Consider the following 12,110-nt stretch of genomic DNA (forward strand, 5'->3'; position numbering starts at 1 on the left):
CAGGCTTATAGAACACAGCAATACTGTGAACATGCTTGCATAATCAGCAAATATGGCTTCCACCATGTAAATATTATTAAACATTACAAATAGAAACAGTAACATAAAAATGATTTATATCACCTAAGATGATTCATATAGGTTACAAAACATGCTATACATACTCAAAACTATTACATAACTCTTACCAGTTCAATACCCTGGGGAAAGGGGTTATCTTCCCAGTCTTTCTCAGGGAACTTCTGCAGAATCTTGCCTTGTCCAATGCCACTGCCTGAATAAAAGAAAATGAAAACACTGAGCATAACAAGAACAAAATACATCACAACTACATGATCATTTGCCAAGACAATGATCACTGTAATCTAGACATATTTTTTTAAATGGCAACAGCACCCTAGTAACAAGAAATACAGTACACACAAGATTTCCTTCATTCGTTTTACAAATGCAAACAGTTCAAAATGAATGTGTGGCTTCCCCCTTGCAGCTCATTTAAATTCCCTAAACCCCCAGATTTTTACAATCATCTTTTCTTTAATCCCTGTTTGTCAATAGGAGAGAAGAGAAAAACCCTGTAAAGACTACAATGGAGCTTACACAGGGCTATGGACTCTATGCCTGGGCCTAGTGAATCATGCGAGAGGGGAGGAGAGTCCGATCTCCCACATACCTTGAAGTACTAGATACTTCCCAATGCTTCAAAGGAGAACTCCAGTGGTGGGACAGGGCAGGAAAGGAAAGGTAAATAATGGCAGCAAAGGGAGAGGCAAGTAAAACTGGAATTTGGTACTTGCAGTTTCCATTTCTTGGAGTTCACTGAAGGACACAGGATTCAAAGACAAATTAATTGTACTGCTGCCTACAGAAGGATTCGGAAAATAGAAAACAAAAGACAGAAACCAAATAGTATAGCCCTTCCCACTCCCTCCAGTGGGAAAAGCAAAGCAACACTAGCAGCAAGACCACAGACACAGAGTGATGGAATCTGTGTCCCTCAATGAACTCCAAGAAAGGGAAAAATCGAAAGTACAAAAATCCCATTTTTTGTTCTCGGTCATTGACAGAGGACAATTGGGATGAGCAAAATCTGTTCAACTGAGATGTGGGCAACAATAACAAAACACTAATAGGTCCACATAACAAAAAAACAAAACAAAAAAATAAAAACTTAGATTATAGGGATAAATGCATAAAATGTGCATGCGTAAAAAGATACACACTGAATGCCTCAAAAACAATATACTGTAGGTGCGTTTTTGGAGTATTGCAACTGAATTCAATGGAGGGGCAGGTTGTGGCAAAGCTTATAGAATATGACATGTCCTAAAATTCTTGACACAGCACAAAGTGATATAAACTCCCTGGTTCAAAAGAATAGAAGTATACCGCTCAAGCAAACAATCCAGATCAATCCACGACAGGTACAGGCTCTGGCTCGCCACCACACACGATACAACAGGAAAAAGGGTCAGCCACACATCGGAGGATAGATGAATACAGTGTGTACTACATTGTAACAAAACACGTAAAACCATTGTATCAAAAACAGTGATATCAGAGAACAACAAGGAAGGAAGAAAAGAAAAGAGAAAAACAAAGTGGAATTAAAAGAGTAACAAAGAAAGAGAACAAGAATAATGAATAAAAATTATAAAAAAATTATAAATGAAAAATAAAATAAAAAAATGAAATCACATACACAAACAGATAAGAGCAAGAAAATATCCCAAAAAGATGTGGGCTTAGAAGCCACATTTGTAAATAATCAAAATGTAAATAACAATAATATATACAAAAAAATGTATACAAAAACCGCATGTCTACTTGGGATAAAAGCCACATTTGTAAATAATCAAAATGTAAATAACAATAATATATACAAAAAAATGTATACAAAAACCGCATGTCTACTTGGGATAAAAGTACAAAAAAAAAACCCCCATACATATTCAGACAGGAATATATCTAAACAGCAGAAAAAAAAATTATATATATATCAAAAGTAACGCATCAAAAAACAATCCTCCTGTGTGCGGCTGCCCCTTCTTCCTGTAACTCCCCGGTTCATACTGTCCTGTCAGTCTGCGATTATTTTAATTACCTAGTTCTTTGGCAGGTGTGAAAAAGCTTGTTTTTGCTGCATCTCTAAGTCCATGAACAGAGGACCAGGTGACAGCCTTGCAAATCTGGAAACCAGTTTTCTGATGTCAAAAAGCCCAAGAGGCACCCACAGATCTAACAGAGTGTGCCTTGACAGGAAAGGGTACAACCCGATCCTTGAGACCATAAAGCTTAAATGATAATCTGTCTGTACTGTCGAGAAATGATAAAAGTAGAAGCTGGTTGCCCTTTCTAGGAATTATCAGGAAGGACAAAAAGAGTAAGTCTTTCCAATAGAAGCAGTAGCTGAAGGATAAACCCACACATCACAAACTACATCCAGATAAGGATGGAAAATCTGCTGCTGCGCTGGAGCTGAATAGATGCATGGAAGAACAATGCCCTAGTTGAGGTGAAAGGCTGAAGCTAGCTTTGAAAGAAAGGAGACTCTGTGCCTGAACACCACCCTGGAAAGTAGACCCACTAGTGGAATGTCAGCTGGAAGAACCTGTTATAGCAGAACTATTCCCCTAGTGTCTGGGATGTGACACCAAAGACTAAGAGCAAGAAAGAACAGCGGCGGTAAGCTGTTGGTAGGACCAAGATAGTCCCCGAAAACCGTATCTTTGCTCAGTTCTTCAGCATCAAGCCCTTTCACGGTAAACCAGAGGAAAACAGAAAAAATAAGGGTATCCAAAGGTCCTGATAGACAACTCCTGATACTGACCCAAGTGCCCTACTCACAAAGTGAGTCTTCACAGACGGTCACAGTAGTGTTTATGCTACAGTTCCGGACACGGAATGCGCTCTGCGGCTATCCAACACACTGCACCAAGGTCTAGAAATTGCCACAATACAGAGTCCAATGCCTTAAAGCAGGGTTGTCAAACTCAATTTCATGGCGGGCCGCATCAGCATTATGGTTTCCCTCAAAGGGCCGGATGTATCTGTAAGACTAGATGTCTAGGGCACCCCTCCCTCCCCCTTACCTACTGGAGGCAGAGCTGGGAAGCAGAACATGCAGGATCTGCAGACGGAACAGAGGAGGGCTGGAGTCAGCTGAATGCTGAGACCAGGGGAGTTGGAGATGAGGGGGTGCTGAGGCTGCAAAGAGAGGTGCAGGATCTGTAGGAGGAGTTCTGTCCTCCTCTCTGCTGCCAACTGCTGAGACCCGGGGTGGGGGGTTGCAGAGATGAGCTTCTCCGCAGCTGCATGGAGAAGTGCAGGATCTGGGGGAGGAGTTCTGTACTCCTCTCTTCTACTGATTTCTGAAATGAGGGGGGTGCCACAGCTGAGGGCCACATGAAATGGACTGGAGGGCTGGATTTGACCCTCGGGCCTTGTGTTTGACATCTGTGCCTTAGAGTGTTACTAAACCCAGGACCCTGCATTCACGATATCTGGTCTCCCACAGTACACAGAACATGGAAATGCAATTCGTTCAGTAAATATAAACTGCTAATACCTTTTCTCATCAGTAGTATATACACCCTGTTCCAAATTATTATGCAAATGCTATTTTTCTCATTTACCTAAATAATTGATGTAAATAACAGTCAGCATAATTCTCATGTTATCAACTATTAAGAGTACAATTCAAATTTTATTGAACAAACCTCCTAATGATAACAGTATTTTTTTTTGAAACATAAAACACTTCCAATGCACTGTTCCAAATTATTACGCACAGTAAGTTTCAAAACACTTTATAGGTTGTAAAGAACTGAAAATTGTCATTTGTTGTGTTTGCAGCATATTTACTGAAATCAAAAGCTATTTCAATCAAACTTTTGACATTTTAACTTTTTAAACATTTTAACAGGTTACGTTACATTTTAACATAGGACCCCTTATTTGATAGCAGCTTCACAAGTCTTGCATCCAATGAACTTGTGAGTTTTTGGACAGTTTCTGCTTGAATTTGTTTGCAAGATGTCAGAATAGCCTCCCAGAGCTGCTGTTTGGATGTAAACTGCCTCCCATCCTCATAGATCATAGATCTTTTGCTTGAGGATGCTCCAAAGGTTCTCAATAGGATTGAGGTCAGGGGAGGATGGAGGCCACACCATGACCTTCTCTCCTTTTATCCCCATAGCAGCCATTGATGCAGAGGTATTCTTTGCAGCATGAGATGGTGCATTGTCATGCATGAAGATGATTTTATTACGGAAAGCATAGTTCTTCCTTCTGTACCAGGGAAGAAAGTGGTCAGTCAGTCAAACTCCACATACTTTGCAGAGGTCATCTTTACACCTTCGGGGACCCTAAAGGGGCCGACCAGCTCTGTTCCCATGATTCCGGCCCAAAACATGACTCCACCATCGCCTTGCTGACATCGCAGCCTTGTTGGAACAGGGTGGCCGTCCACCAACCATCCACTACTCCATCTATCTGGACCATCCAGGGTTGCACGGCACTCATCAGTGAACAGGACTGTTTAAAAATTAGTCTTCATGTATTTTTCTGCCCAATGCAGCCGTTTCTGCTTGTGAGCATTGGTTAGTGGTGGCCAAATAGAAGGTTTATGCACAGTTGCAAGACTCTGGAGGACTCTACACCTTGATGTCCGTGGGACTCCAGAGGCACCAGCAGCTTCAAATATCTGTTTGCTGCTATGTAATGGTATTTTAGCAGCTGCTCTCTTCATCCGATGCATGGATCTGGCAGAAATCTTCCTCAATGTGCCTTTATCTGCACAAACCCGTCTATGCTCTGAATCAGCCACAAATCTCTTAATAGTGCGATGATCACGCTTACGTTTTCGTGAAATATCTAATGTTTTCATACCTCGTCCAAGGTACTGAACTATTTCACTCTTTTCGGCAGCAGAGAGATCCTTTTTCTTCCCCATATTGCTTGAAAATGGTAAATGGTGCTCTGCTTAATAATGTGGAACGCCCTCCTTTAGTAGTTTTTCCTTAAATTGGGCTCACCTGCCAATCCATTTATCACAGGTGTCCGAGATTGTTTTCAGTGATCAAAAAGAGCCCTGACACACAATGCCATCCCTGAGTTAAACTGAAAAACAAAATATTTAATCTTTGTGACACTTAAATAGAATTTGCATAATAATTTGGAACAGGGTGTAGCAGTCTCTTGATTTCTATCAGTGTCCAGCTGAGCACTGGTTAAAGCTTGTAGGAGTTTTCATTCTGACTGTCCTATGAGGCTGCATAACCCCTGACCCTCTGTCTGGACAGTTCTGATTGGCCCTGTACCAACCACATGCACCCTCCTAAAAAACAAAACAAAAAAAACACTCTCTAGCCATACACACTAAACTGAGCATGTGCAGAGTGACTCCTAGAGCTCTGTACTATCAGCAGATTGATTGGGAACAGTAGAAGGGGAGGATCAGAGAAGACAAGATCAGTCTATTTTACACATGGGAGATTATTAATCCATTAGGTTCCACAGCAAGTATAAGAAATATGCTTTACTGCATATACAGACTGATTTTACTGTTGTGGGTTTAGTAACATTTTAAAACACACATTATTGGCTAGCCATGCAATTGTGTAGTCCAGATGAGCCTGGCCTCCAAATTAATTGCCGAGGACATGCCGATCCAGACAGCTGCATATGCCAGCTTTTTTTGCCAGTGTCCATATCCTCCTGTAGGCAGCAGTATAACTCACTTGTCTCTAAATCATGTGTTCCTCAATGATCATGAAAGAAATTATCCTGGTTTGCCCTCCATTGTATACAGCACTTTTTAGACGCTAAAATAATCTTAACATAAAGTTAAGCTAAACATAGTTTTTCAAATGTTTTCTTAGAAATCTACTGGTCTTCCTCTCCTTTCAAACTCTGCATCAGAGAATATCTGCTCAATCCCACCACTTTATCAAGTCTTTTGGTCAACCTTATGGCTGTGAAAGAAGCCCTCTGGTTCCAGTAAATGACATGGGGGAAATGAGTGGCAGTTAAGACATGTCCATTTCAAAGACTGTTATCTAATGTGTAATTGCACCTTAAAGAGAAACTGCTCTCACAATAAATTTGTCAAAATGACAAAAATGCATAACACAGGGATGGAGAACCCTGGATGCCATGGAAAGAAAGTCATATCCATAACTCTGATTATATGCAACCAGCTGGACCCCAGCCCAGAATCACCACTTTGGTGGTACAGTCTTTGTGATTACCCCATGCCTTAAGCTGGCTATAGAAAGCTCAAATTTTGGGCAATGTTTGCTGAAAATTGGTGGCCTTATCAGACCATGAGTGGCCAGGTGGATAATTATCAGCCAAACAGAGACTGCACCCTCTTAGATGCAGTCATTGTCCACGTTTTTCAGGCAGCCACTGCACTCAATGACAGAAAATGTTTAGAATGGAAGGAGGACTCTATAGCGAGAGACATCTAGTCGTGTATGACTAGCGTTACAGTGTCTTGCATAGCAATGATCATTAATCACAAAGCTTGCCCTGCCAGATTTACTTGACAGATGGGGGACTGGTACACACAGCCAGGAAGTAAGACCTGACTTCTGCTACATTCAGTGGGTATTGCTGCGGTGTAGAATGTATTGTGGGAGGTAGGACTTGTAAACACTAAAATTAGCCGTTGTCCATTTATACAGAAAATATCGCATAGAATATTAAAATATTAGGCCAGACAAAAATTATATTTTAATTATATGTGATTTCTGCTTTCTTATGAGCTTTTGTAGACAGATGTTGGGCTATGTCAATGAGCTTGCCTTTATCATCTGTTTTGGGACACTCACAATTAGTGGTGCACCAAAATGAAAATTGTAGTGCCAAAACCGAAAATTCAAAATGCATTTGGCTGAAAATCAAAACCAAAACGTGCAGTTTTTAAAAATGAATAAATATATATTTTTTAAAAATACACCGATTAAAAAAAAAACAATATATACTGCAATTGTTTTGTAAAATATGAAAGAGGATGTTACAGTGAGTAAAATAGATACCCAACACGTCGCGCTTTAAAATTGCACACGCTGGTGAAATGGTGTGAAACTGCGGCACTTAAAAATCTCCATGGGTGATGCCTTAAAAATTTCTACAGGTTAGCAGTGTAAAGTTACAGAGGAGGTCTAGTGTGTGAATTATTGCTCTTGCTCTGACGTTCGTGGCGATACCTCACGTGTGTGGTTTGAACACCATTTACGTATGTGGGCATGGCCTATGTATGCATTCACCACTATGTGCGAGCACGGGGGGGGCGGGGGCGCTTTAAACTTTTTTTGTTTATTTATTTAATTTTTTTTTTTAATTTCATGATTACACTTGGTTAAAGCCCATCTCCAGGAAACCTAAAAACCTTCTAGTGAAAGGAGGGTCCACCCAAGCTGTAAGGATGAAATTCTCATTAAAGTCTAGGGAAGGAAAAAGCTATTTTATTTTCCTGATCCTCCACTCCCCCATTGCTCAGGAGGTGAACTGCTCCTCATCGTCCTCATGTCCAATGAAGGAGGATCAGGTAAGTAAAAGTGCTTTAACCAAGTCCCCTAAACCCAAACAGACTGTAAATGCAGTGTGGGCGCAGCCCCCACTGCGAGGGAGGATTTTTAGGTTTCTAGAGTTAACCTTTGGTAAAATTCTGTTTAATATTGAAGAAATGAATATGGCTTTACAAAGTAAGTTTTTAAGAAGAGCTACTTTTTAGTATATTCATATGTATGGTATGTCTATCACAATGAAACCACAGATATTGCCAGTTGGGTTTTCCACATCAGGAGACTGCTTGGCTATGAACTGCAGTTAAGAAATTAGGGAATGTGTTGGAGGATATCCTGATATATTTCTCAACATACCTCACACTTTGAGCTTCTCTATTAAAAAAAAAAAATAATGATCTGACTGCTTTGTGCCAGATTGGCCACAGCATATGCCTGGCCTGAATCCAATATGCCTTAAGGCAATAAGGTCTCTGAGAAATTTCTAATTAAAGTTTGTGTTACAGAAGACAATACCATTACTGTTATTTGTCATGCCTGATACCTTAATTGACAATCACAGCAAGCATGGAATGGTTCAAGGACAGTATGAATGTGAACCTCTACAGCTCCCAGCACACAGTGGTCTTTAGATTTTGTTAACAATGCCACCTAAGTAATATAACTTTTATTTTTTATATATATATATATATATATTCTTTTTTTTTTATACCAAAAAAGTCTTTGCATTGGCAATGGAGATTAAAAGGGAATCCACTAAATCTTTCCAACTTGCCCGATCAGCCATGCTTGCCAATCAGAACCAATGTAACTATGCAAAAATAGCGATACCTAGAATTCAGCTTGAGCCCTGGTTAACACCGAATACGACTTTGAAATCGTAGGACTTAACTGAAGTCACACAATTTCAAAGTTGCATGTCAGTGCGACTTGAAAAACATCAGTGCAACTTCAAGCAAAACATATAGCAAAAAAATAATACTGGAACTTTTATTTCAAATCGGTGAGGCACTGCAAATTTGGAATCGCACAGATTTGAACGGTTCCATTGCCGACAATAGGGTACAACTTGTCATGTGATTTGAATTGCATAAATTGCAGTAATCTTCAAATATTTTGTGCATTTTGACATATTCTACCATCCGTGTTAATAGGTGTAATCAATATAGAGTGACTCCCACCACCGTTCAAAATTGTGCTCACCGCTAGATTTGCATACAACGCTTTCCCCTGCCTGGGGTAGGACTCAGATCTCGTTCCACTGAAGGTAGGTATTCTCCAAATCACCTATGGTAAACTCACAACTTGATGGGTGTATGGCCCTTTAAGACCACCATCTCCGCTCTGCAACCAAGCTCACCAAACAAAGGATATCCTCATAGTGTAGTATCTTAAAACTTTGTTTTTATTATTCAAAGTATTGAACTTACACAAACAATGGGATAAAAGGCATAAATCACTGAAAACAGACAGTGGGGTCGCGGCTCCCGCATCACTTCCGGCAGTGGCACCTGCCTCTGCCCAACATGTGTCGTCACGGTAACGTGACTTGCTCAGCCTTGCAATAGGTACCTGCCTATGGGAAGTGGGAACTCACATCAGGATGTTAGTGCTCTGTTACCTTTATGGCTCCATGTACACTGGCTTAAAAAAAACCCAAAAAAAACAAAAACGCTGTTCCTAGAGGAGTTTAGTTTTTTGCCTGTAGGAACAACTAATGTTACCCTATGTGTTTATGCCCATTAGGTTGTCTAGAGGTGTTTTTTTAACTCAACATTTAGAGGAAGATAAAACAAAACCTTTGGTTTTGCTAAACGCTCCTAAACGCTAGTGCAAAAAATTAGCAATTATTTTTCTGCTGCCAAGAGCACTTTTTTGTTTTTTTTTAGCATGGAGCCTTAAAGTACATCAGAAGCTGCACAGTCCCAAGTGCTGCACTTCACAAACCCAGACTAAGGCCGGCCATACATGGGTCAAAATTCGACCGATTTTTCTAATCGGCCAATTTTCGCTCTGTTAGTGGGTCAATGGCACTGACCGATTTTCGTGGTTCCTCCCCTTTTTGGTGATCGGGCATGTTCGAAAATTTGTGAAAAACGACCGATTTTCGACTCAATGATGGTTGAATCGTACAATTGTTTTTCCAAAAAGAATATGCACATGAGCCGTGACCTAGAAGGAACAGAAGTTTTGCATGTGTTATGAGGTGAACTTTATGACTTGGTGCCATCAATGATTTCTAAAATTTGCCGACCATCAGATTACTGAGTAAACGACGTTTTCGATTTTCAGACGAAAAATCGTTCAGAATTCAAACCATGTATGGCCTGCATTAGACTAGGAAGTGAGTCTTAATCCCTCCCCTTCCTACTTACCATTGGTTTATTAAAATAATGGGTTGCATGACTGACCAATAAAAAGCCATAGGATACAGACATTTATGTGCTATATAGTACCTTAGATTGTACACCCCTTGAGGGTTAGGGACTGATGTGAATGTACAATATATATATATGTGTAAAGCGCTGCGTAAATTGACGGCGCTGAAATAACTAAATAGTATAGAGAGTATAGTTCTGTACGAATCTAAATGCAGCAATATAGGAATTAATGGGGCCATACACACAGCTATAAACCTGTGCAAGTACATGTAGACATCAATACACTTAAAGTCACCAGAATTGTATGTGTCTAATTGTGAGGACTTTATGTGGATGTTCTCCTCGCTCTGCCAACAGAAGAACCTGAGTTACATTCAGAAGTTACGCAAATGCTTGTGTGAATGAGCCCTAAAAGTTAACAGAGGGTATGTGCAGGTAGGAGTTTACAGAGCAGCAAGGTAGTATCAAGGAGAAACTAGAACCCACTCTTTAAAGTGGCTAAAAAGGTAAAAGGTTTGTTACCTTCACACATTCTCTACATTAAAGTTAAAAAACCTTTTACATGCAGCTCCCCCTAAATACTCAGTTGAGCCTTATCCCAATCCAGTGATGTGTATGTCTGCAGCAGCTCCTCTCCCCTCTTCCAGCTCTCACAGGCTTACTTGATAGCAGTGGGATCCATTGGCTCCTGCTGCTGTCAGTCAAAACCTGTGAGTGGAGAGCAGGGGCAGGGCCAAGCCAGGCTGTGTGTATGAAGAGATGCAAACAGCCTGGCTCGGGAGTAAGTCTGCACGAATGCCCACCATAGGAAGCGGCGTCCTAAAGTGGGCATTCCGCAGAGGGGAGGGGCCAGGAGCGCCAACCGGGACCCCAGAAGAAAAGCACTGAGGCTGCTCTGTGCAAAACCACTGCACAGAACAGGCAAGTATGACATGTTTACTATTTTGACAAAAAAAAAAAAACTGAAAATTTACAATCACTTTAAAGTATAACAAAAGGCAAAACTTTTTTGTTTGTAGTTTTGGATAGAGTGGAGATGGATAAAAATGCCTCTTTTCCTGATCTCCATGCTTTTTCCAGACCCCTGTCTCCAGTACTGAAGGCAAAAACAGTCAAACACCATTGCCACAGGAAAGTTAGCAATGGCAGTCCCTGTATTTCTCTCAGTACAGACTTCCTTTAGGTTTGGTTCACATTGATGCGGGGTGGAATTCGCAACGTTTTCAGTACAAATTTCACACCGCATCAGAATCGCTCCCCGTTCATGCGAACCACTGCGGGTTGCTATGTTAAGTTAACAACACCCCGAAAGCGGTCCGCAAAATATGGTGTGATGTGCAGAATCGGATCGCATAGGTGTGAATACCCATCTGATCCGATTCTAGTGCGGACCCAAAAGAGGGTCCTGCACTTTTTTGTTGCGGGTGCGGTGCGAATAGAGTTATACAAAATGCATGGCTCCAATTGCACCGCACACAAATCACATGTGATTTGTGCAGGAATGCGGTGTGCTTCTTGTGCTAATCACACGCGATATACCGCACCACACATATGTGAAGCCAGGCTAAAAGTGCTACTAAACCCAGGCCCCTGTATTCACTATATCTGGTCTCCCACAGTACACAGAACATGGAAGTGCAATTGTTTTAGTAAATATAAACTGCCATACACCTTTTCTCATCAGCAGTTAGAGCAGTCTTGTGACTTCTATCAGTGTTCAGCAGAGCACTGGTTAGAGCTTGTTGGAGGAGTTTTAATTCTGCTCTAGGAGGATGCAAAACCCCTGACCTCTGTCCGGACAGTGCTGATTGGCCTTGTGCTGATCACATGCACTCTCCCAAAAAAAACCTCTCTAGCAATACACACCAAACTGACTCCACACAATATGTCCTATTAGGAGATAAGAGAGGGACACTGGAAGAAGGGGAGGATCAGAGAAGTCAGGATCAAACATTCTTTTTACACAATACAGAGGATTAACCCCTTAGGTTTCACAGTGAGTATAACAAGCATGCTTTACTGCATATACAGACTGATTTTACTGTTGTGGGTTTAGTAACAATTTAAGAGTCACTACACCCACACTTTTGAAAAACAAAACGTAAAACAATTCCAAACTGGCAAATACCCACTATAGCATAGTATACGTGCACAGACTTCTAATGCCAGCAAAATGCAGCTCTTCCTGTGATGCTTT

General features: G+C 40.9%; 1 protein-coding gene across 6 annotated transcripts in view; it reads right to left on the minus strand.

The window, feature by feature from the left end:
• Positions 1-12,110, minus strand: part of SBF1 (SET binding factor 1) — a 151,457-nt gene that overhangs the window by 74,915 nt on the left and 64,432 nt on the right. For all 6 annotated transcript variants that reach the window (XM_089676986.1, XM_089676984.1, XM_089676982.1 and 3 more), the window contains exon 2: positions 189-274. In XM_089676986.1, the coding sequence (XP_089533112.1) occupies positions 189-274 (86 nt within the window). The remainder of the gene's footprint in view (positions 1-188; positions 275-12,110) is intronic.

Source organism: Staurois parvus, unplaced genomic scaffold (assembly GCF_062004578.1).
Source record: "Staurois parvus isolate SC_StPar_1 unplaced genomic scaffold, SC_StPar_1.0 ptg000175l, whole genome shotgun sequence".
Classification (NCBI taxonomy): Eukaryota; Metazoa; Chordata; class Amphibia; order Anura; family Ranidae; genus Staurois; species Staurois parvus.